Source organism: Protopterus annectens, chromosome 7.part0 (genome assembly GCF_019279795.1).
Source record: "Protopterus annectens isolate FY-2018-M chromosome 7.part0, PAN1.0, whole genome shotgun sequence".
NCBI lineage: Eukaryota > Metazoa > Chordata > Ceratodontiformes > Protopteridae > Protopterus > Protopterus annectens.
This window is the reverse complement of record NC_056739.1, coordinates 781,315,097-781,342,174: the sequence shown is the minus strand read 5'-3', so window position 1 is coordinate 781,342,174 and position 27,078 is coordinate 781,315,097. Positions and strand designations below refer to the sequence as shown.

General features: G+C 38.1%; 1 protein-coding gene and 1 long non-coding RNA gene across 3 annotated transcripts in view; one reads left to right on the top strand and one right to left on the bottom strand.

Moving 5' to 3' along the window:
* The window catches only part of EPO (erythropoietin), a 357,290-nt gene that overhangs the window by 251,330 nt on the left and 78,882 nt on the right, over positions 1-27,078 (bottom strand). Inside the window, exon 1 of one of the 2 annotated variants that reach the window (XM_044077308.1) lies at positions 22,287-22,653. The exons of the other annotated variant lie outside the window; for it this stretch is intronic. Within the exon in view, the coding sequence (XP_043933243.1) occupies positions 22,287-22,299 (13 nt within the window). The 5' untranslated portion in view covers positions 22,300-22,653. Of the gene's footprint in view, positions 1-22,286; positions 22,654-27,078 lie in introns of those variants that run through there. 2 annotated transcript variants of the gene reach the window in all.
* The window catches only part of LOC122806685, a 494,362-nt gene continuing 490,096 nt past the window's right edge, over positions 22,813-27,078 (top strand). Inside the window, exon 1 of the long non-coding RNA XR_006365538.1 lies at positions 22,813-22,896. This is a non-coding gene — a long non-coding RNA (uncharacterized LOC122806685). The remainder of the gene's footprint in view (positions 22,897-27,078) is intronic.

Here is a 27,078-nt window from a genome sequence, read left to right as displayed (position 1 = left end):
ATCAAAAGGTGTTTCAACAAAATATTAGTTTAAGGGTGTGCACACCTATGCAACCAGCATATTGTACATTTTTTTATTTTTTTCCCCTAACAGATTAGTTTGTGTTTCAATTGAATTGTACAGGTTATAGGCCACGTTAAAGGTGGAAAAAGTTTTGAAATGATTTATTGTGGTCTCATTTTTTTATATCACAAAAACCTGTCATTTTAACAGGGGTGTGTTAACTTTTATATCCACTGAACATACCTCTCAGTGCCAACACAAACTAAGCACTAGCTAAACTATGTCAGTCTATAAATGATTTGTAAAATCAAAATCCTGACGGAGTACATATAATAGCAGATGACTTCAATCAGACAAACCTGAAAACAGTCATATCTCAATACTTCCAGTATGTACACTTTGCAACCAGTGGGGAGAATACACTGGACAAGGTCTATACAAATATTAGGCTAACATTTAAGGCAGTACCTCACCCCCACTTGGGTAACTCAGATCACCTTGCCATTATGCTGCTACCATCGTATAGACCACTGCTGACCAGGGGGAACCATCAGTGAAGCAAGTGAAAGTATGGCCAGAGGAAGCAATCTCAGTATTACAAGACTGTTTTGAGAGTACGGACTGGAACATGTTCAAGGAAGCGGCCACAGTAAACCAGCACATCATGCTGGAGGAGTACACTAAATCTGTGATGGATTACATCTCAAAATGTGTTGACGATGTGACAGTCACCAAAAGCATCATCACAAGAGCCAATCAGAAACCCTGACTAAAAAGTGAAGTGTACGAGCTTCTGAAAGCAAGGAATGTGACATTCAAGTGTGGTGATAAGAAGTCTCTCAGACTGGCCAGATCTCAACTAAATAAAGGGGTGAGGGAGGCCAAACGCAAATATGGTCAAAAGATCATTAGCCCCTTCTCCGAACAAAAGGACCCCAGGCGCCTGTGGCAGGGCATCCAGTCTATAACAGATTACAGGTCCCCACCTTCATAGTGTGATGATGGTATGGACTTCCTAAACAAGCTCAACATCTGCTTCAGTAGATTTGAGGAAGGGAACAATACAGCAGCAGAGAAACACACCAACAACCAGAGTGAGGAAGAGATCAGCCTCAACCCTGCTGATGTCAGAAGGACCCTACAAAGAGTTAATCCCAGGAAAGCAGCTGGACCTGATAACATTCTTGGAAGAGTGCTAAGAGATTGTTCAGACCAACTAAGAAACGTAGTTACAGGCATCTTTAACAACTCACTGAGTCAAGCCATTGTGCCCAAATGTTTCAAGTACACAAACATTACACCACTGTCAAAGAAGTCACCACCTGCTAGCCTAAATGACTATTGTCCCATAACTCTCACCTCTACTATGATGAAATGCTGTGAGAGACTGGTCAAAGATTTAATAACATCCAGACTACTGCAGACATCGAGCCACTCCAGTTTGCATACAGACCCAGTTGCTCCACAGGAGATGCTATTTCTTTGGCACTCCACTTATTGCTGGACCACCTGGAGAACAAGAATAGCTATGTGAGGCTACTTTTCATTGACTTCAGTTCAGCTTTCAATAAAGTTATCTTGCAAAATCCGATCAGAAAGCTGGTTCAACTGGGCATTAGCACTCCACTATGCAACTGGATTATGGATTTTCTTATAGATAGACCCCAGAAAGTGTGCATAGGCAAGAATACATTGGAGAGCATCACCCTAATCACTGGAGTCCCACAGGGATGTGTCCTAAGCCCCTGCTTTTCACCATACTATCCCACAATCATACTGCCAAGTACAACTCAAACCATATCATTAAATTTTCAGATGATATGACAGTTGTGGGCCTCATCAGGAATGATGACGAGACAGCCTACAGAAAGGAGATGAATCAGTTCATAAGTTGGTGTTACAGCAATAATCTTGCAATAAACGTCAACAAGACCAAAGAAATAATTGTGACCTACAGGAAGAGCAACAGAGAGCACTCTCCACTCGTAATCAATGCAAAAACAGTTGACAGTAAAAAGCACAACATTTCTGGGAGAGCACATTGCGGAAGACTTGACGTGGTTAGCCAACACAAATGCCATCATTAAGAAGGCGCACCAATGACTTCACTTCTTGTGAAGGTTGAGAAGAGCAAACCTACCAAAAATGGCTCTCACAACCTTCTACAGGGACACCATCGAAAGTATACTGACAAATGGCTTTACAGTATGGTATGGAAGCTGCTCTGCTTCTGAGCTCCAGTCCCTCCAGAGGGTAGTGAAAACAGCTGAGAGGATTATCAGGAACTCCCTCCCATCCATATAAGACCTGCATATGTCCACATGTCTTTGCAGGGTAAGAAAAATAACCAGGGATAGCACTCATCCTGCTTTTAAGCTGTTCTCACATTTAACACCATGCAATATGTAACAAGGTCTTGCCAGCACCCAGACAGCAAAATCAGCAGTAATCAAATTGAACAGTGTTACTGTGCATTATAAATGTAGGCCTTAAATCAATTGCTTAAGTGCAATTTTTCCAATGAAAATAAGCTAATAACCTAGTGATGAGTGACAATCTGTTAAATCAGTGCAATAATGCAAGTATTTATTATTGTTGTGTTTATCGTCTGTATCCGTAGAATTGTGTGTATTATCGTAATGTTAAATGTAGTCTATGTATTGTATGCACATTGAGTCCGAAGCAAAGTAATTTTGCTCGGTTCGCACTTGTATGATTCGAAGTGGCAATAAAGTTTACTTTGACTTTTTCTGCACTGCTGCTTTCTTTTGAAGATGTCCTGGACTTCTGCTTCCCACCACCAGCTTTCCTTATGTACCTTATTTCCAAACCTGGCTCAATCACATATCTGTTCTGTAGTCCTTACACATGCTGTTTTGAGGCGATGCTGTTCTTCATCTCCATCTGTTTTCACTTCTTGATGTGCTTGAACCCTGAGTAATGCCATGAACTGTTGTGCTTTCCAGTCAATTTCCAGGTCTTCAACCTGGTCTCTGTTACCCTTAGAGCCTTCTCTGACCAATGCTTGCAACTGATTGTGGCAACAAGTGCTTAATAATGTGGGCTGACTGTTTCACTGGGGATGACTTTGCAATCACTGCTTCTACCCAAGTGATCTTTCCTTACTAGGAAGAAGTCTATCTGAGTTGCATGTTGACCCCTTTTGTATGTGATCTTGTGACCTATCTTGTGATCATGTCTCTTTCTATGCCATGTGTTGGCTACCATCAAACCACTTGCTGACAGAAATCTAGAATGGCCTCTCTTTCTTTATTCTTGTTGCCCCACCAGTGTGGGCCAAGGCAGTCCTCATATCCTGTTCTGTCTGTCCCAATATGTCACCAATTATCAATACCAATTCCTGTTGTCCTGTTTTATCTAGTAGGTTCTGCAACTGCTGTCTGAATGCACTCTTTTCCTCACACTGGAATCTGATTGCCATAAATCTGTCACTGAGAGGTTGGGCATTAAGCTGGCACCTCAGCACCGTAAAAATCTACTGCCAATCATTAGCGGACTGGAGTTCCACTGTAGCGACCCCTAACCGGGAAAAGCCGAAAGAAGAACAACAACATTCCTGTTTTTACTATTTGGGTATTTCTGTGTTTTCTGACAGTTTTTGGTGGTTTAAGATTTATTTTCTTTAGACCATGCAATATGTTTGCATTATTTTTTCAAGATTAAGAGATTATGGTTTGTTTTCAAATGTGGTAGATAGTTTACCATCTATCAGCTTAAACATTTTAGTAAGCATTCTACTGTTGTGCAGTAAGTATTTCCTTCCTTTATTGCTGTCAGTAATTTAAAAAAAAATATGAGCTTTGATTTGGCAAGATTTCTTATACCGTATGCTTTTCTGTCTGATTTAAAAGTATGAGGTAGGCTTAAATGACATAGTGCTTAAGGCTTAACAGAGACTAATACAGCACACTGTTTCAGAAATGTTTCAATTTGATTGTAGTGCATGGAGTGCCATGATTACTGTAACGAACATCTAAATCCTAATTTAACAATGCTTAGAAGGGTGTTTAACCCTTGTTAAGTATCCCCTACACACTTTTAAGGTCGGGTCTACACAAAAAGCAGACCAGTACTGATCAGTAAACAGCAGCAACAAGACATGGAATGGCTTCATTTAAATTCCCATTTCTGCCTGCTGATTGCTAAAGTAAAGTCATTATTTTGATTACAAATGCTTTCCGTACATAAGGAGTACATAAGGACATCAACCACTTCCCAAGTGCTTTACCGGCTTTCAAAGCTGCACAACACACTGTTTTTTTTCTTCTTTTAAATCACACTTTTGACTAAATTGTAGTACATGGAGAAAATAAATCTGTATGCACTACAAAGAATTATAATTGGATCTCCGATCATTAGAAAGAATTACGTGCTTTTGACATGGATGTCACGATTCACCTGTTAAGCTTTGCTTGAGAGGTGAATTTCTTGCCATCCATGCCTTGAACCCATAATAAGTAAATTGTGCTTGGCGGCCAGATCATATTCCTATGTATTATGAATGGTACTCTGTGCGATTAGCTAAAGGGATGTCTGAAGCCAAGTCTGAGGCACCTCAGTTTCAGAATTCAGAATCATGCTGGGTGTGGTTTGCTTTTGAAGGAATTGATATATGGTTTAGACTATGTTAGATAAAGAGCTTAAAACCAGAAATCTTAATAAATATGAAAGGGTGTTAAATGTTATAAACTGAAATAAATGTTACTTGGAAAAAATCTGACTGTTGAGTATATTTTACTGTGGATTCTTTTGAGGCAGATAGACCCATGTTTGAATGCAAGCATAGAGGACAGGGAGCATTGCTTGAATCCAGTCTGAGAAGACCTAGTTGTTTCTTATCTGACTTGGCAGCTGCTGCTGTAACTTCATTCGATACTAACTTGGTGCCAGAAATTGTAGAAGGTGGTTAGAGCATCTAGAGTTGAATAGGAATGACCATAAACAAGAGATTATGTGGTCATTCAGGTAGCTTCCTCTTTCTCTCCCTTTAAGAAGAGAAGTGGTAGAAAACATGACAAAAGTAAAATCTTGATAGGATTTTTTCATGATTTGCGAATGCCAAAAGGTAGAATGCAGCAATGTAGGGATTTACTTTGTCTCAGGCTGACATCAGTTATGACTATTATTTACTGAGTAAAGATTTAAATTTTGGACCTTTGTACATCCATTACCAATCCTCTGAGTAATTCAGTAGTATCTGGTTGTGATTCTTTTGCTGAACTTTTGCCTCGTTTTCATGGATTTTGTTTGAAACTTTAATGCTCATTGTGAAAGCAAGGCTGCAAGGCACGATTCAGTTTTTGCAGTCAGTGGTGACTGCATAATTTGAGCTCATATGGTATGTGTCATCCTTCAGAGGTAACCTGGTTATTTATTAGTACACTACAAACAGCAGGGTTTGAAGCACTAGCATTCAGGCTCAGATTTAATCCAGAATTTATCCAAATTGTAATGCAGTTGGCTGAGCAACTGTTTACAATTTTTTTCAAACTATTTTTATTCCCATTGTTTCTTTTCACATTATGGTACAACTGTGGGTGTTAGATTGGACGCTACGTATATTAATCTTTTAACAGGATTTTTTAAAAAACTTTTATAGCTCTTATATGGATACTGATGCCTTCTTATCACATATTGATATGTGAAGGCCTTAGGATATATACTGTATGTGGTTTGTACATCAGCTTTATTGGAATCTATAGAATATATTAATTTAAAATGGTTTGAACTCCAGTTTATGAAATTATATGAGTTGTTTAGGTCCTGATAACTTAGTCGCTGTTGAATTTTGTCAGCTAAAGTCCTCCTAGTCCTTCCTGTACTTTCCTCTATAGGATTTGCACTTTCCTCTAGGCCAAGGACCGAGAAACACCTGCGCCCAACACCCTGTGCTTCTGAGAACTTAGTCTGACACAATGAAGCAAATCTAGACCTGTGGGTTCTGTCCTTTTGGCGAGCCAACCCATCTTGGACACTATGGGTTATGTCTTAAGCCACTAGTTCTAACCTCAATAGTCTGTAGGGTATTGTGTCGAAACAGTTTTGCAAGGTCAAGGTAGGGATTATGGACTGCCTTTCCTCATCAAATTTTCTGGTGGGGTAGTGGAAGGTTGCCACGGTACAATGCAGGCATGGGTAGGCTGTGACAGCCCTTGCACTAAGTCGGGTCCAATGTCTGACTGTCCCTTATATCCCAAAAGCCATCAAGTTCATTATGATCCTCTCCATAGCTTTACTCAATTCAGACTTAAATAATTGACAAATTCAATTACCAGGTCTCCCACCATACTTTAATCCCTGGACCTTTGTTTCCAGACTCCCACTCCTTGGGCACGCATGTTGTGGTCAGGCTGAGATTAAACAGCACCTTGGCGCGATTTAATTCGTCATTGCTCTGAAGGGTATGTGTGGTAGATGTTACCCATGAGTCTCATTGATGTTGTGTTTTCTGCTTTTTGGAGAGCAGCTTCTCTCACCTGGCCATGCTGGATGTCCGGGAGGCTAGGTAAGGGGGATAGTAATCTTTTCTACCTTAGAGGGGGGTTTCACTCCACTTTGACCGTCTCGGGCTCTCACTGGCAATGGATGTGGGTTCAAGCTGATTTTTCTGCACTTTATGGTAATTCTGAGCATATCTGGGAGGCAATGTCCAGGTTGTCAATAACATTCTGATCAACTGGCCTTAATTCTGACTCTCCTTGAAGGAGTTTCAATTTTTCCTGACAAATCTGCCTTTATGTCCTATGAGGTCTCGTGATTTTTTACTAATATCATTCACTTGAATTTATGGATTTTTTCCATAGCTTGTAATACTTTACCTCTTATGAAAGTGACTTAATTACGAGGGTTCACCTTTGCCACTAATGCCCCTATCTTTCTCCTCTTTGCTTTTTTATTAACTGCCTATTTCCATCCAGTCCTGGAGGTGTTCATATAGTTTGCAATTTGGCTTTGATCCGCAGAACTGGAGTGTGGTTTCCACTAAGAAAGGGGGTTTGAAGAATACCACAACAGTGGGCGCTCCGTGCGGAAGTTTGTTTGGCCTTGGTTCTTCACCATGGTCTTGGTTTTAAGGTGTCTGTGATTATTTCAAGTTCCAGTTTTGTTTCTTCATCATCAGATAGATGGTTTAGAGGGATATGAGTGGTGTGGATTTGCAGGTCCCATTGGCAGTGATATGAGATCTAGTGTGGAGCATTTTCGCTATGTTTGTGACTTACTAGCTGTTCCATGGCATTTTTCTATTACTGAAACTCCAGGTTAGTTCCAGTAGAAAAGCTTTAATGGGATTACGATCCATGAGTCTATATTCGGGTAGTGAAAGTCAGTGCTCCCCATTGTGTGTTTGATACATTTATGTCCTCCAGTGTCTTTGTGAAATGGTGTTGGGTTCCGAGTTTTTCAGAGAAGGCCTGTCAGGATAGTTGGGGTTTGAGAAGGAGTAGGTGAGTTAAGCCTGTAGGTTCATACAATTTAAGCTGTAATGTTTTTAGTCACTGAGGAGACCTGTCCTGTCTTATGAATACAATGCCACCCCACCTTTTTGGGTGTGGTTGTCCTTTGGGATAAGAACGCTACCATCCTTTGTAAAACCCGGGTTTGGGGCGGGGCGCCAGGATATGAAGAAACCCAATCAGTGCGTTTAAGCTCAGGAGTTCTCCACACTGGTCTTCAATGGGGATAGTATTTTGAGATTCATACTACTGAGAGGACTCACAGTACGGCAGTTTCCTCTTCTTCCCATTTCATTTCTAGGGTGTTGGGTTTAGAATTTTGTTTTTGCCTAAAAGGGCATTGCAGGGGTGGTTTGAGCCTTACGCATATCCGTATCCCAGGTGACCTTAGCAAGCTCTTATCTTTGAAACTAGGAGTTCAAAAGCATGTCATCCCAGGCAAAGACAGTGTACTGGACTATCACTGTGACTGAGTCGTGGGATCCTTTGGATGTACCCCAGCTGTTCATAATTATTAAATATTGTGGCATCATTCTGTGCATTGTGGAGGCACTTGCGGTTAGAAGAGCCTGGCTCTCGGGGTCCGTCCTGCCTGCCTGGGCTACATAATCGTTCATGTACTCTATGTCTCTTTCATAGCAGAGGGGATCCAGGTCTCAGGTGGTTCACACCAGCATAATCATTTGACTGTGCGGAGTTTGCTGCAGTGCTGTGTGTTATGTGATTGTGTCTACTGCAGGCAGGTTACTGTGACCCGGCAGCTTCTTTCATGCCCAGGAGGAGGACGCCCTGGTGTTCGTTCCATGATGTGTGTATGTGACTATGACTGTAACTTAATTGGTTGTAGTGGTATGTTTGGCTTTGCAGCTGTGACCTTCTGTTTTATGTGTGTGGTGTGGGTGTCTTGAGGGTGGTGTGATGGAACAGTCTGCTTTTGAGCAGCTTTTTGTTTAGGTAATGAGTAAATTAGGTAATTGACGAGTATGTTGTGTGTTGCTGTGTTGTGTTCAGTGGAGTGGTGTGGGCAGTATGAGGTAGGTGTTGTTTGTGGTGTGTGTGGGTTCTCCTCCTGTCTCGGTTTTGCCCCTCTGTTTGAATTGAGAGCTCAGCTTCCAAGCCACAAATGTTTCTGTATCTAAACTAAGTCTGCCTATGTGTGGGAGGGAGAGGGTTGTCTGTGTACATGAGGCAGTTATAACATTGCCTCAAGATTCCCAGATTCACCAGCTGGACCTGAGAGTAGCGATATGTTGGCAACTGGACACATGCTAGATATATACCATATATTCGAGGTAAAGAAAGTTAGGGTGGGGGGGGAGTGTGTATGTAGTAATTTTTTTTAATTTTGACTTATATATATAATTGTTTTAGCAGTGAAGTGGTAACTTGAGTGCAATGTGTTACAAGTAACTAAATAAAAAACAAAAAAACAGTGACTTTCTTTCAAGTGAAACAAGAAATAAGTACAGTAAACAGTACAGATATCTAGTGATCCAGTGACAGAGCGCTTGAGAAGCTGCAGGAGGTGGAATTAGCCAGGAAAGAAATAACAAGCAAATGTAAAACAACAACAAAATAAAAGAAATAAGATTCAGCAGGCCTGGATCTATCTATAACAGAGCAAGAACAAGAAACCACTCCCAGTAAGATACAAATTCAGGCACTATAAACAGCAACCAGAAATGTACAAAAACGAGCAAACAGAGTCCAGCCTCTTCTCCTCTTCAAGAGTCAGATGCAGACAACTTTCAATTCTTAATGTAAATGACACCAGCAAGCCCTAAACCAGAACTCCAGAACTTTCTGGACACACTGCTCAATCACAGCCCCCTAACTTAGAAGGATGAAAGCTACCTGTCCTGCCACCACAGTGCTGCAAATAAGCCCTTAAATAACCAGAATTAATAAACTTTTTAGAATAAGACACTGACTCAGAAGCCCAGCATCAGCTCCTCTAGAAGGATGTAAGCAGACCATTCTGACCACACAGTGCAGACCACAAACCCTCTCAGTGCAAAACAACTAACTGGTCCGTTTGGTCCAAGTGGCTTGTGAAAACAAAAAAAAATGCTAGAAATACGTTAAAATAAATACAATTGAAGTAAAGTAGAATGAACAAAAAAAAAAAGTAAAAGGTAAGTACAAAAAACACAGAAGTTTTTTTTTTTTTTTTTTTTTTTTCCTGAACAAGTGCTGAGATCAAAGAAGTGATTCTTTTAGGTTTTGGATTATATTGTTATTGCAAAGATCTTTCTTATAGGATGTTATCTGCCATCCATTTTCATGATATAAATACCCCACAATCCCAGTTTGAGGTAAAAAGGGATTTGCTTGTCAGCTTAGAAGAGTGTTCATGTTTTTAATAAGCTGTCACAAGTGTTTGTGCATCATAGCTATAATTAGGGATCAGTTTAATTCTGCTGGAAGGAAGGTTGAATAGACACTTTCAGAGAATTTGCTTTTGTGTCACCGGAAAAGGGATATTAAGTTAATTGAAAAGGCAATTAATTTTATCACTTGCTATAGCATTAATAGCTTTAGTATCAGAGATGCATTTAATAAATATTGTAATCAGTCTCTAAACCTGTCTATGGAAAAGGGAAGCACCTGGGTCAGTATTTTGGCAAACATAATAAAACAGGATTTTTTTATTTGGAATCAAAAGATTCTGTACTAGTGGAGTGTCACTCTTCTAGAATCTGTCATTTTTCTCATATGTATGTAAGTTCAAGGCCATTTTGTCAGTAAATTAATCACCTATTTTTCAGATTCTTTAGTTAATATGTGCAGTAGCGATTTTGTTATACTATGATGAAGTATCACTGGAGTGTATTTTGTGTTGGTAGGACCTCTAGTGTGCAGAAATTCCACACAAGTAACATCTTGTGAAGTAAGACACAAAATGATGCAGATTATCCTTTATGGACAAGGAATGGAAAATGCTCCTGCCATTTCTGCTTCAGACAAATGTATACATTAAATGCTATTAGATCTAAGTTACAGTGAGTTTTGGCCCACAAAAAAAGAATATGAATTATTAATAAAATCAATAATGTGTAGTGATACCACAATAAGCAACAAAGAACTGAAATAAAGTATCGCTCCAGGTGATAGGACTTCAAAGTAAAATGTAAACTTTAATAAAAAATACTGTGATTAAGCACTTTTGTCCTATAGTAATTGGACTTCATCAGAATAACACAGGGGCATTCCATGACTTTGGACAGAAAGATTAAGTTTCTGTTGGCATTTGCTGTTGTATTAGTTTCACCACTAGCTGGCATACATATATTTATATATGTATATGATTACACTTGCCAATAGTGAATGGCAGCTATATTGACATGGTGAATGTTGCTTGCAACCCAGCGGCTCTTAAATTGCTGAATCACCAAAATAGGCTTTAACATAGATCCTGCAGTGTGCAGATCAGTGTGCAGATACAGGGCTTGTACTGCTGTAGTGATCAGTGAAATGAAAGTTGACCAGTTGTGATTGACAAGTGTTGACTGTTGTTCCATTCATAAGTAATAACTGCTACCTACATATACACACACACACACACACACACGCGCACACACACACACACACACACACACACACACACACACACACACACACACACACACACACACACACACACACGTGCACACACACACACACACACACACACACACACACACACACATGTGTGTGTGCGTATGCGTGTGTGTGTGCGTATGCGTGTGTGTGCGAGTGTGTATATATCTCTATATGCATTATATCTATATCTATATACATACAGTACACACACACACATCTATATATATATATATATATATATATATATATATATATGTGTGTGTGTGTGTGTACTGCAGAAATGTAGGAAAAAGAATGCTTGTTAGTTTGGTGTCTTTATATGTGGAGGAGATGTTATTTTCATGTGATTTGTAGTGTTTGATGTTGTGATGCACATTTTAGATGCTATGTTATGGGTTTTAGATGTTTTGGGTTATAGATGTTATGGTTTTGATGTTATGCTTTTATATGTTAAGGGTTTTAGATGTTTTGAAGGGGGAACTATATATATATATATATATATATATATATATATATATATATATATATATGCGAATATATATATATATATATATATATATATATATATATAGAGAGAGATAGATATACAAACACATGCACACTCATATATAAATAGGGTGTATATTATATCAGCGAACACTTAAAATAGTGAACGCTGTATAATCAACCCTAATATATATTGAAACACCAAAATACCAAACACACGGATCAGTGATTTTTTTCGCTGATCCGTTAAAAAAGGCAAAAAAAACCAAACACAAAACAAAGTGGGGGCTGTACCCACCTACTTAAATATACCAACTACGAGATCGCACCACAGTGGAGGAAATGGCAAAGTCCTGAAAATGGCCCAGTGATGTTTTTCTCTGGGAAAAAAAAAACTCTGTTCCGTGCTTTTGCCATTTCGAGTAAACGGGGTCGATTAAACAGCGTTCGCTATGTTAAGCGTTTGCTGATGTAATAGGAACCATATAAATATACTTGTTCACACAGAATTACATAAAATCTAATTACATATGTTTGTTTCTGTGTGTAAACACACATAATTATAATGTCAATACAGATGGCCAAACAGTAGTTTCGTCATTGAGTCTGTTCTCACCTCATCCGTACCAGTGTGGTCTGGAACTCTGTCTAATCAAGATAAAAATAGGTTACATTGAATAGTCAGGTCTACCGAAAATATCATTGGTGCTAGTTTGTTCTCCTTACATGATCTCTACTATTCTAGAGTCATGAAAAGGACAGGGAAAATTATCACTGACCCTTCACATCCAGGCCACCATCTTTTTGAACTATTACCATCAGCCAGGCATTATAGATTAATACGCACCAAAACAAGCAGATATAAAACATTTTTTTTCCACAGGCCATCAAGTTCATAAACGGTTAACTCAGCTTATTAGGTTGGAGTATTGTTTTTCCTAAGCCACCGAGGATTCTGCAGTACTGTTTACATATTGTTAATACTTGTTTCTTTCAGAGTTTATTTCAGTATTTCTTGCACTGAGTTGAACTTTGCACCTTGTATGTATATGTATATGTATATTTACTTTTTTGTCTTGTTCTTAATAGTTGCATGTATGTTGTTTGTCTTGTTCTTAACAGTTATATGTATGTCATTTATTTAGTCACTGAAACTGGAGCTAAATTCCTTGTATGTGTGCATACTTGGCCAATAAATGTGATTCTCATTCTGATTGAGCCCAGACTTATTCAGTATTCATTGACTCCTCCTGAGTAGATGACTGAAGCTATCTGTGAGACTAGTAGGAGATGTGAGCTTCCACCCCCCCCCCCCCCACTCCCAACCATAGGCCACATTAGCTCTCACGTTTACATTTCACTAACATGAGTTTGCTAGGTTCTTTGCTACATCCTGTGTTCTGGTGGAATGCAGCACAATAAAAACTGATGTAATCATATGGAAAATGGCCACAATAAAACTCCAACCTAATCGACTGGTATGAGGCCAAGCAAAAGGATGGAATGCAGATTACAGACTGCTTTCCCTACCAGAAATTGATATTAGACTATAGGCAAAGTGAAAGGGACACGGAACCGCTATAAATGAAAGACTGTTTCTGGTAGAGTTTTCAATTGAATGTAAAACAGAAGCTACTGTTAAAAAGGGATCGTATGGCATATAAAATGTTGCATGGTAACTATAAGAATCAATCAGAGAAGGTTAGAAAAGATTGCAAAGAGAGACTGGAAAAGCAATTTACAAGGGAACAATGGGAGGATATATGTGTTCCCCCCAAGCATGCAGCAAAGTCTAGAAGATTTAAGATTTTTGCTTGAAAGTATTTACAGTTATTTTTATTCCCAAAGCAGACTTCAAAGAATTTTCCTCAGGACTGATAGAAAATGTGAAAAAAAACAGGTAACTAGAAACATATGTTTTGGGATTGTAATGAGCTGGCAGATTTTAAAATTTCTCCACAGTGTAGTCTGTCAGAAATATTGGTGAGCAAATGGCTGATGATTAAGGAAGTGATCGATCCTTTTCAGGTGGGATACAGGATCTGAGCTGCCTTACTAAGTTTAATTCTGTTGCCTGCCCAAAAAAAAGCAGTTTCTAGAAAATGGAAATCAAAGTTTAAACTAACTGTATTAGAAGTATTACATATTATAAAACAGATTAAAAAAACAAACAGAAGAGGGATCTTTAGAAAAGGGTAGGAGCAAATTACATAGAAATAAATAGAAATTGTGGGAACAATACATGCAGAATAATATTCAGTAGGACGGAAGGCAGGAACTGTGTAATCTATGTAAATGAATCAAAAATGTTAATTTTGTTTTCTTTATTATTGATGTATGTGTGTGTATATCTCAAGTGATAATTTAATAAAGGTGATTAAAAAAATGAGAGCTAGCTCTGTTGGTAAAGAGGAATAAAACACCTGCTTCTGTAGCAGGCGACTAGGCTTGAACTAATGACCTAGGAAGGTAGAAGATGCACAGCATTTTTTGACTTGCTAACTTTGTGGGGTGTGGCCATGGTTGGACTGATTGACCAACTTGCATTAGTGTTTCCTTACTTCACTAGGTGAAGTGACAGCTAAGACAAGGGGCTAAGGTGCATTCCTAGAAAACCCCTTTTCCCCACAGAGGATGGTAGCAGTACTCTTGGCAGTGAGACAGATAACTAGAAAAGCTATAATTCCCACAGCAGATGGTGACACTACTTTGGGCACTAAGGCGCATAACTAGAAAAACCCTAATTGTCACAGCAGATGGTGGCACTACTCTTGACAGTAAGGCACATAAGTAGAAACGCCCTATTTCCCACAGCGGATGGTGGCACTACTCATGGCACTAAGGCACACAACTAGAAAAGCCCTAATTGTCACAGCAGATGGTGGCACTACTCATGGCACTAAGGCACACAACTAGAAAAGCCCTAATTCCCATAGCAGATGGTGACACTACTCTTGGCACTAAGGCAAATAACTAGAAAAGCCCTAATCCCCACAGAGAACAAAACTAGAAAAGCCCTAATTCCCACAGCAGATGGTGGCACTACACTTGGCAGTAAGGCATATAACTAGAAAAACCCTAATTCTCAGAGTGGGTGGTAGCACTACTCTTGGCACATCCCTAGAAAAACCCTAATTTCTACAGTGAATGGTGGTACTATTCTTGGAATTTGATTCTCACCTTCCAGGGTATGAGAGGGTTAGCGGGATCTCAGCCTTGGGTGTAACAAATGGGTTAGGATGGTTGCTTCAGGAGGAGACTTCTCAATCATTACAGGGATTGGGGAATTTAAAAAAAAATCAAAATAGGGTATCTTGATCTGGTTGGTAGCAGCATTGAGCAGGGAACTGTTAGTGACTGAAGGGCTCACTGGTGCCTAAACCTCAATGTGGTGTCAAATTGTTATGCTAAACAGTCTGCTGTATATAAATGGAGTACAGGGAAGGCACCAGTGACAGAAGGCACAACAGCTAACTGTATGGGGATGGGGATGCTCACATACAAGATCATCTCAACTGAGGCAGAATTATACTCAAAGGATTGGTGTTTAGGTGAGGCTTATTAAAAGGTAGAAGAAAGCTTGCTAAATATATTACTTGGATAGCTAACTAATGTCTACTGTAATAATGGCTAATGTATTGCCTTAGAAACTCCTCTTTCCTATTCCAATACTGACTGTTAACTGGGTAAGTGAAAGTACCGGGACATATGTTAGAGAGGGTAAGATCCCTTGTTTATGCAAACTATAACTCACAACCTTTTTTCACCAAAATAAATGGTAAAATGTGTGACAGGTTTGGATAACATGTGACAAGAGATCAGACTTGTAACTAAAATCACTGAACACAGTGGAATCTTCTAGTACAGTAGTTACCTTATTTTATGCTTCAGATTACTACCAGTAATTAACAATTTTTACTTTAAGATGTCATTGAGCTGGATGCAAAACTGCTTTCTTTCTACAAAATAAAGGATTTTCTGAAGTGTGATGTAACTCATAATGTTTCACACCTGAGATGTATGATGCAAGCAGAGTTGTCAGGTGTCTTATAGGTTCATAGGTAGGTACTAGGCTATTATAAGCATAACTTTGTCGTGTTTTTGTTGTAACAGTCAATTTCATGTAGCACTTCACAGAATTCAATAAGCTGAATCTATGTCATCCAGAAGACTGACCACAGTATGGCAGCTTCATATCAAGCCATTCAGTCCACTATGATGTACTGTTGCAAGGGCAGAAATTAAGTTAAAGGAAACAAAAATAAAGAATTCAGAGGAGGAAAAAAGGGACCTGAATACTACTGTTATGGAAACTGTAAACTGGTAGTCTCAATGTAAAAGGACAGCAGCAAAGGGAAATCTGAAGATGGCAGTATTTTTCAAAGGATACTATCATGAGATAGGATGCCCCTCTGCTTGCGCTACCCTCCGGGCACCATTTACTCCACAATTGGAATATTGTGTCCAGTTCTTGGGGCTTTACATCAAAATGACATTACAGTGCTGGAAAGGATACAGTGGAAGAGTGACCTGTGTCACTAGCAAAGATGAGAGACAGGGTGGGATTGTATAAATAAATAAATACATTCCTAAAAAGTACATATGATGGCATTACCATGGCAGTGATGGAAGGAGCCTGACCAGATGTTACAGGGAATGAATGCAGTTTAGTCTTCATATGAGAAACTGTTTTTTCTCACTGATAAGTAGTGTCAGTTACTAGAATGGGTGGTAGAGGCTGGGTCAGTTAAGCCCTTTGAAGCAGTAGCTTGGAATTCTTGAAGAATGGAATTAGGTTGGCAGCTGTCTTAGGCTAGCTGTAAAATGGAGACAAGATGCTCTAAGAGTTTCCTGCTGCCTATTTCTTATTTGCTTTATTTGTATTTATAAACAGATGCAGAACAGTGGTACACAAAGACCTTTATCACAATGCTCCTGAGTGCACTGTCTTGTGAAGTTTATGCAATGTAATATGAAGTCCCGGAGCACATGGACACGTAGAAACCTAGGAGAGGTATAAATGACAGGAGGGTGTATACTGACACAAACTAAACAAAGAAAGAGACCTTAGATGGTGATAATACCAGATAACTTTAAAGTAACAAGCAAAGTACCAAGACTTTGAAGCACAATAAAGAAATGTTGGGAATTGGATTCAGGAGACATGCAACTACTGCAAGAAAGGACCTGACAACGCACCGCTTACAATATTGTGTACAGTTCTGGAAGGCAGAATAAAAATAATTGAATGAAGGTTAAAAAATAATGCTGGACCTGTGCCAAAAGCTATGTAAGGCTAGACTTGAGCAACACCTTTGGTCACAAGCAGTGACATGCATTCTGTATCTGTGATGCAGTCATGTTGCAGATGCAAGGAATCCCTTTTTCATTCTTGTCTGCTTGATGATCAGTGTAAAAAAACAGAGAATGCAAAGCATGTTGTTCATTGTTCCTACATATAACTTTAAGTTGTATCTTACTACTTGCATCATATCTCAAATTCTTAATGCCAATTTAGACAAAGCCAAAATAATGGAGGAACCAAGGACCAAAAATAGTGACAGGTTTTAAATATTAATCTTACAAACTTAAAATGTTGTTAGAATAGCAAGTTTTGTATTAGTGTGTATTTTCTAAATGATATGAAGTCTGAAACCCAAATGGTTATCATTATTTAGTGGCTTTCTATCCTCACTGATTTGCCAGAAAACCACAAATTTTATGAGGATCAGACCAAAAGTATAAGACAAAAAATCTGGACATTCTACACAAATCTGCAGACAGTTGAGAGGTATAACTTGTTTATAAGAATGATCAATTATTTGGTATGGATTGCTATTCTAATATTTTAAAAGCTATTGAGTATAAATTAATCTTAAGTATTTGTTAATCTCCAGAGTGTTTTTTATGATTATATTTTACTTAGTTTCTGTGCAGCAACCAAAATGTATACACTATGAACTTACAATTATATATATTGTGTTTTTGGTAACCTGGGGTCACATTTTTAAATGATTATTGTCTATTAGAGGAAACTTTACAGAAAAATTGCAATAAATAAATAAAGAGGCCCACTTTCAGGAAAGCAAACATATTTGTAAACATCTGAAAAGCAAAACAGTGTCCCATTTTTGAGACAACAAAATAGCTGAAAATAAAGTGCTAGTGTGTATAGCTTGAAGGGAATGTAATAAGGGAAAATAAGAGGAAGCCCTTTTCTGGCAAAGGGTGGTGCATACATTGCATTGACTACTGCCATATGTGGTGGTGGGGGGAGAAAACAGCAGGTGAGTTCAAAGGTTCGTGGAACAGACAGACAAGAATATAACACTAACCATCATAAGGTAGTGAGGAGAAAGGTAATGGTAACAACATCAGCTTCTGTAATAACTTGGATAATGGATAAACAAGAAAAGCAGAATGCCTGTTATCTATTGGTGTCTACATTTCCTGGAAAGTGTGATGTTTTCCTGTCAAAATAAAGGGTTTTGTCAGCTTGTTTTACTTCTGTAACTAAACACACTATCAGCTATTCTTGAATAATAAAATAAAATAAAAGCTGTGGGTTTGAATCCCTTAGTCTCTCCTTGCATACTGATCTCAGCCTAATCTAGTCATGCAATTTCTTTAGGCATCTTTCCAGAACTAGAAGCAAACTTTATTTAAATATGTTTCTGCTTGTTGGACATTTCTGCCTGCATTAACAAGCCAGAAAAGTAAACTTTTATGTTTAAAATTGTTTAACCTCTTTTGAACTCATAGTTCTTGAGAGTACCCCCATACTTTTTAATTCAAGGAAAGATTACTGCCAGACAGCATTCATGTTTTAAAGGCATGGCAGATGAATTCAAACTTTTGGTGATTTTTACATATATAGTGTCAGTTTCCCACTATATGTACTTCACTGTAGTGCTATTCTTTTGGAATCTAGTCAGCCATGAAAAGTAGAAGTGCCGTGTATTACCTCCATACCTCTCAACTGTCCAGATTTTTGCATCATATTTTAGTCAGTTCCTCATAAAATTTCTGGTTTTCTGACAAATCACTGATGATTGATATCACCAAATGACAACACATGTTTGAGTTTCAGACTTTATATCCTTCAGAAAATGCACTCTAATTCAAAATCTTGTTATTATAACAAGTTTATAAGTGTGAGGTGCTTTCTTGCCACACGCCCTACTTTAATGAACAGATTGTTTGGTAGGATGTTGATGCATTACAAGTGCTGTTGTGGCCTTTTAAATGTTTCCCTAAAGATTTGCATTGGGCCCAGAATTTGTGACAGTATTTAGATAACATTTGTGTATTTGTTATTAGTGTAGTTGTTTTACGAATCTCTTGTAACTTTTTGTGTAATTGTTTTATGAATTTCATTTAGCTTTTTTTTTTTGTTTGTTTGTTTCAAGTTGTCTGGCACCTGTCCTAAAGGAAGCCATACAAATCGGCCTTGTCTGCATGAATTAATATTCAAGAGGAAGTCAAGCACAAACTCACTTATTTATTTTGCATTTGTTAACAGGGATACTACATCTGGGCTGAGGGTATACTTCTTAACTGTCCAAATTTTCTGCAGAATATCCAGATTTTTTCCTCATATTTGTGGCCCATTCCTCATACAATTTGTAATTTTCTGTCAAATCACTAAGGATTGAAGTCACTAAATAATGACAGACATTTCAGTTTCAGGCTTCATATCCATCAGAAACTGCATGTTAATGCAAAACTTGTTATTCTATTAACTTTCTAAGTTTATAAGAGCAATATTTAAAATCTGTCACTCTTTCGGGACCTTTGTACGCCATAAATTGTTACTCGCTCCAGATTTCTGGTGCTAAGAGGTTGAGAGGTATGATGGGGAGAAAAGCCCCATGATGTATTGAATTGACTGGTTACATTATTAAGCAAAAGAAAAAGATGTATTGTTTTATCTGTGAGAGATGAAAAATACGAAATTATAAGCACAAAGTAATAGTTCAGGATACGTACATAGTATAATCCAGAAGCAGATTGGAATCGGTAATTAAAATCAGTTCAGCATGTTATTTCCCAAAAAAAGTGGAGTTGCAGTGCTAGCCAGATGATAGTGATAGCAGAAATTAACAAGAGTTAAGTGGTAGAGAGTGGTTAGAGAATGACCTAGACAGAGCACAGAAGGAGAATATTTCTCCTTGAACTGAATAGATTGGCTCTTAACCATCTTTGGTCGGAGAAAAAAATAATTTTTTTTACAAGCCTGTGAAGTAGATGGATGAAAAAAGGATGTTTTTTTCAAGGCTGTGCAGTCGATAAATACCTGCTAGAAATGACATGTGTGATGTACTGTGCTTTAAAACACTGTTCTCCCATATTCTTGCTGCAGAAGGTTGCACCAAGCACTTGCTGTAAACTGTAATACCGCTTACTGTGCTAACTGAGCATGTATGTGAAACAGGCTGTATTCATTGTCATCAGTGATTTGTCTTCTGTTTCTGGCAATATTTTCATACATATGTCAGGGTAAAAACATGTTATACCACAGGATTTTCACATTTTCTATTTATCTTTCATGCCATATGTACTCAGTTAGCCATATTAACCTGATTAATTAAGTGATCAGATTAGGATCTTTTTAGTTATGACCACAAGGAGTGTTCACTGTCAGTGTGGCAGGTATGAATAAACACTTTGGGAAATTCTCCCTTCTCTTTATCAAGAAAATGTCATTACATTTTTAGCATTGTCTTGAGTTGTTGCTATCTGAGAACCAATTGGAAATTATTCTTTCTGCCTAGTGAAGGGGAGGAAATAGCAACTATCTGATCTTCTTGACATCAAAGCTCAATGTGATACCAGTGGAAATGCTGGCAAATTACACAACCTGAATCTTCAACTTGTGTATATATTTGTGCACCTTCTAGTGCTATTACTACCCATTCATCAAGATTACGTAGTACAGTGTTGTTCTTAGAATTCTTTGTCCCAGTTGCCTTTTTGATTTGTGCTTTTTACTGCCAGATGATGTGATTGCTATCACAGTCATATATAGTAACTAAATATTGTTTGCTCTTCCATCAAATCTAAATCAATGGGTTGCTGAAGGTAGTATATCTAAGCAGTTGTTTAGTCATTTGCTGCCCAGTACGTGAACTGGTCCATTTGATCCTTTTCAAGCATGACTGTGGCCACAGTGATGATCTAAATGCCATACATATAGAGAATTGCCCATTGACTATCATGTTTTAGGAAGGAGACTGGAATGTGTAGAAAAAAATCATGCAGACACTGGGAGAACAGGCAGACTTCACCATACTGTACATCTGGTTTAGACTCCAGATTGTGACAGTGTAAGGCAGAGCTTTTAACTACAGAGCCATGGGGCTAGTTGAAAAACTGTTGCATTTATCTCTGAGTCTGTTGAACAGACCTGCTGTTAAGCTTGCCACCACTGAACAGTTGCAGTATGTACATGTCATAATGTTGCCTCCACATTTAGCCCCTCCCACCTTTTCTGCTCTGGGATGTCAGGAACTACAGATTCCAGGTGGAGTACAACCCCAGAGAGTCTCCCCCAAGACAGTAGGTGGTGATTAGACGTGCTAATGAAGGTAGCTTATATGGTGTTGTAGAAGACTGTCCTTTCTAGTATTTTACCTGGCTGTAATGTTGGGGACTGATCTCATTTCTGTGCCTGACTAAATATGTCGTAATTTCATTCCAACATACATGCATTAGCCACTCAAGCTTTTCTTATTCTACAATGTCAGAGACACATGCTGATTAAAGTGGAACCAAATACGTAACGTACAAGTGTGCCAGCCATCCTTATTTCGTGAGTTGTATAGGAAAGTTACACAAAATGTGTTCGTACAGATAGTATACAAGTGCTTCATCTTTGCAGTGCTTGCACATATCGTATCTGTATGTGTATGTGCGCGCGCGCGTGTGTATGTGTGTGTGTGTGTATATATATATATATATATATATATATATATATATAGATAGATAGATAGATACATGTCAAAAACTCTGGGAGTTAACTATATTTAACATAATGCATACTTGACATATTCTCTTTTTCTTTTGTGAAGGGTTTAAAGACAGGTCCAGTGTTCAATGATAAAAACATTTTTATTTGACTTTGGAAAGGGCAATTTTAAAATTATGAGGAGTGATACTTACCCTTACATTTTGTGCCTTCTAAGAATATAAAAAATAAGTGGCTAATAATCAATACTTTTAAACATGCCTAACCTACAGTTTCTATTTCAAGCAATATACAGCTACGCATCACATTTTAACAGACGGTAATTCACAGTAGATATGAAGGACCGACACTATATTACTAAAAGAAGATTGTGAACCGACTTCATTTTACATTTTGAAAGTAGCTAAAGTTAAGCATGCAAAAAATAGCAAAAAAAATGGTCTCTGGACTGTACTGCATTCTGACAACGTCAGGAGGACCATGCACAAAGCAGGCTGCAAGGCTTAGCATGCAGCTTGTAGGACAAAGCCACAGCTAGCTAGATCATTTTCTGTTTCTGCTTTAGCCACACTTTTTATTTGCAGTGTGTCTGGTAACACTGCAGTTGTACATTAAATACTTTCTATGAAATGATCAGATGATTAAACAAATGCCTTCTGTCTTGCTCCTTCGTGACTGCTACATGGCTGTATATATATATATATATATATATATATATATATATATATATAAACTTGTGATATAATAGCAATAGTCACTCATTTGTTACTTACCAGATGTCCTCATATCTGATTCTTCATATTCCTATAGAATTTCTGTTTGTTATCTTCCATCTGTGCATCTGTTTCCCACGCGGAATAATTTCTTTCACAAATCCCGATTCATGTATTAACTATTCATGAGTGTTTTTTTTTTATTACTGTGGTCCAGGTGTGGTATTCCAGTATATGTAGTCAGAACATGCAAAAGCTAGAAGTTTTGAAAATTCCTCAGCTGCAGACTTATCAGATTCCACTTTATCTTCTTTTTTACATCCAGACTTTTTTAGCACTAATAACTGAATGTGCCAGTGCAGATGGAGAGGCTTGCAGAGTTAATATTTCACTCAACCTGGTTTCCAAACTACAGAGGTCGTCTATCTAATGTAGTGCCTAATTGAAGAGTGACGCCTGGAATGTCGTGCAGAAAATAGCTGGATTGGCTCATCAACACTATTCTGTCACTATAAGTAGCATAAATACCGGAAATAGGGATTTCCTCAGGAAAATCAAGAATTATTTACTGCCTGTCAGAAGTTTCTTCAAGAAAAATGCAGGTCACTGCAGCTCAGCTCAGCTTTGTGATGTCTGGCTTGTACTCAAAGATTGATGAACTCTTCAACAGGTTAGCTTTGAAGTATTTACATTTTCATGACTAGATAATAGTTTAACAATGCCTTTGTTTTTCCTGTCTATCTAAATATCCCTTGGGTATAATCTTTAAATGTAACTGCATGCAGATTATTGCAAAGTGCTTTGCTGTTTTATGGGATAAATTAGTTTAGTACATTTCTAGTCACAAGTCACAGTAGTTTTTGTTGGGTATCTTGTGTTAACAAAAGTATCAAATATGATGATCTAAGACTTCTGCAGTAAGTCTTGAAATATAGTCACAAAAATTTAAAAAGTCCTATTCGGCACTGTTTAAAGACTTGTACAATGTTATTTATACCACAAGAAAACTCTACGATTTTCAGTACTAAATGCACTGACTTTTCCTAGGCAGTGAGCGTGCATGTGTGTGGCAATTTAATGAACATTGCCTAAACCATCATTTTTAACTAACAAGTGAAAATTTGTGGAAATAAAAGGCACACTGTATGTATAGGCATTGTTTCTCGGTTTTAATTTCTCCAAGTGTTTTAGGTTTCTAATACCATCATGAGAAGAGACCCCATTCCTAAGTCAGGTACATTTGAAAGTTCATAAAAATGAACATTGTTCAGTCTTTGATGTTAGCCAGGGGTTTACTGTATATGGCAGGGAATGTTCCTAAACTCTGAGGGTCAGTCATGTTTGTCCTGACAGAAATTACCTGGAAATTTCTCTGATACTGTAGGATCATGTTAAATTGTGCAGTGAGATGCATACATTAGTGATGAGTGTTGTGTTTTGCCTCTGCTTGTGTGGCTTTCAGTTTTTTTCAGCATGCTGCTTTGGGCTGAGTATCACTGCTAGCTCAATGACTTGCTGTCATTAACTATTAACTTCTGCTGAGTAGCTGATAAAGTCCATATGTGAAAGAAAACTGCATTCTTGAACTGTGTGAAAAATGGTTTAGTCTGCATGCTGGATGTTTGTCGGTACTTTACAGTTCTTGTCCTCCAAGCATGGCATGCAAAACTGCCTTGAGCACTAAGGATGCTTCCTTCTTTTCACAGTCTGGTTTAGTGTACATGTCTTTTAAGGAAACATCATGTTCTCCAAGAATTAAGAACAGTTGTAAACCTGACAGTTCCTTGCTTCTTAATAATTTGCTTGTTTTGTTTTTTGAAGTTGTTAAACATCTGCTTAAAAACAAAACTGAAGTGTAAAACAGAAAGATATGTTCAGGCTAACACAGCTGGTTAGTACCAATGAAGGCAGAAAAGTAGATTCAGTTTTTATTTTTGTAAACCATACAAAAGATATCTCCACCTTCTTTAGGTCACAAGAGAAGCAAATTGTGTCTCAGTGGGTCCTTACATATTAGTGATATTTCTTTAATAAATTAATGTAATTTCACAATGAAGTGTGTAACTGATAGGTCTTTCCAAATTAAAAGTTGAGAGTTCACATCTTGAATTACTTTGTTAGTTTAAAAAAAAGGCCTGTGACATTCACAGTATGTAAATAGCAACACTAACTCTATCCTTATAAAGGACATTTATGCATTTAAAGATCAGAGCGTGTCCTTTGACCAACATATTGCCACTGTAGTAAGCAAGGTCTTCTGTGTAACCCATGTGATAATAAGAATTGTAAACCACTGCACTCAGGTCAGTGTCTCCCTGTACTCTTCACTTGTTCATTCATTTAGGAAGTGCAGTGTTCTTGTCTGCAGTTTTATGACAAAATACTTAATTCAGGTAGAACTGGAACAGAGATTTCAAATGCTTTTAAACATATGTTACTCACACTGAAAAAGCTGTCCTCTGCAGTGTCATACCATGCTAAGGTGTGTATTTTGTTTTCTGAGCCATTAAAGGCGCCTTTAATGACTCAGAAAACAAAATACACACCTTAGCATGGTAAGGGCCTTTTCTAGAAGATTTTCAGTTTGGAATGAATCGTTTTGGAGGACTAACATGTGCATGATGACTACATAGTGAAGGTTAAGATCTCCATAAGCAGTACTAAAACATATGGGAGACTCATAACTCAGCATTTATAGATTGCCTTTGGAAAAAACTGGTCTCACCTTGTATTGGTGTCAGGCCTTCACATATGTAAATAGAGCTTGGTGAATATAACGAGTACACATGCATTTCAGCACAGGACAGTGGCTTTGTCTAAGCTTGTAACAAAGCAGTGACTACATGACACTGCTTGGTGCTAGGGTGACATGTCATCTTTCATTGATTTTTGATTCTTCTTCACTTGTGCACTTAGTGACGTAGCTGAGGGCTTACTTTCCATTATAATGTATGTAGTAGATTAAAGGCATTGTGTTGCATTTAGGGCTGTGTGTTATATCCTCATGTTCTGTAAATCCACTGTATTTACAGAGTGTCAGAGTCAGAAACAGGGTTCACACTGTGAAAAGGCAGTGCCCAAAAATGCAAGAAAAAGGCCAAATGCTAATTGAGAGACAAGAATGTTTCATAATTTCAAAAGCAGTATATTAATGCTGGAGGTATGTGTGCAGGTAAGCCACAAAGAATAAATAAAAATGCTAAGAATTTCAGACAGACAGTGAGCATTGTTCGAAGAAGTTCTGTTACATCACAGTTACAAACAGACTTCAGTACATTTCCTGAAGAAGTTTATTTGGATAAGTGCCATCTGGCAAAATATTGATTCTTAACAAATCAGCCCAAAAAGTCAGAGAGAGAGAGAGATAACACTGAAATACGGAGGTCCCTGTCATGGTGACATAAGGAGGTCGCTGTCCATGGTGAAGAATGGAGATCCGTGTCATTGTGAAATAAGGAGGTCCCTCTCATAGTGAAGTATGGAGATCCCTGTCATGGTGAAATACATTGTTCACTGTCATGGTGAAATACAGAGGTCCCTGACATGGTGAAATATAGAGATTCGTGTCATGGTGAAGTATAGAGGTCCCTATCCTGGTGAAATACAAAGATCGCTCTCATGGTGAAATATAAAGGTCCCTGTCATGGTGAAACATAAGTGGTTCCTGTCATGGGGAAGTACAGAGGTCCCTGTCATGGTAAAATACAGAGGTCCCTGTCATGGTGAAATACGGAGGTCTATGTCATGGTGAAATACAGAGGTCCCTGTCATGGTGAAATACAGAGGTCCCTGTCATGGTGAAATACAGAGGTCCCTATCATGGTGAAGTACAGAGGTCACTGCCATGGTGAAATACAGAGGTCACTGTCATGGTGAAATATGAAGGCCATTATCATGGTGAGTACTCCCTGTTTTGAAGTACAGTGCTCTTGTGTTGCTAATGATAAGCAGGTTGGGTGTGAAGTGCTTAATCACCAACAAAGGCAACCTTCAGTCACAAGTCTTCCAATCAAGCATTCAAGGAAGAATTTCTGTCCTTTGTCCATTTTGGAAACTTGCAATTGACCAGTCTGTTGAGATTAATTTACATTATTTTTTAACAAGGTGAATTAGCTGGTCCGAGGAAGATTTCAAGCTATGACCTGCAGATATAAGAGTTCAGTCTAATCTTACAGCAGTACAGCTTGTGATCTTATCAGTGATATAGTTGTAGCACTGTAGATAACACACACACACACACACACACCTATATCTGTATGCACACAGATAATTAATGCACACAAATGAGTGTAAAATATAACATGTTCCTTAAAACTGTCTAGGGGAAACAGTCTCTCCTTCTCCCAGACAGCCATGTATAGGTTGGCGTAGCTATTGGCACACGAGGTGTTCATAGCTACGCCATCCTTTTGGATGTATGGAACCTCATTAAACAAAAATACATTTGTTTTTATAAAGTATTTATTGATTTAAAGGTCAGGCATGAGGTTGTTTTTTAGCCACCCTGATGTACTGATGTTTTAAAAGTATTAACACCGCAGGATATGATGTCATAATTGTTGTTACAAGTGTGTATATAAATTAGTTTTGTTTTATGAGTGCTTTTTTGGTTTGAAGAAGCCCATATGGGTGAAAGTGCTTCCCATTGCTTGCAATAAATAGTTGGATTTTTAACATTTTTCGTATGGACCTGGATTTTCTGGCTTTTCTGTCTCATCAAGATTAACTTGTATATATAGTATATGTGGGTACAGTTGAACAGTCCTGGTCTGCTCCTAAGCTTCTTGACTTTGTGCTTATTGAATTATTTTTGCAATAGGAGCGTTTGTTTCCAGGTCACAATTTTTGTCTG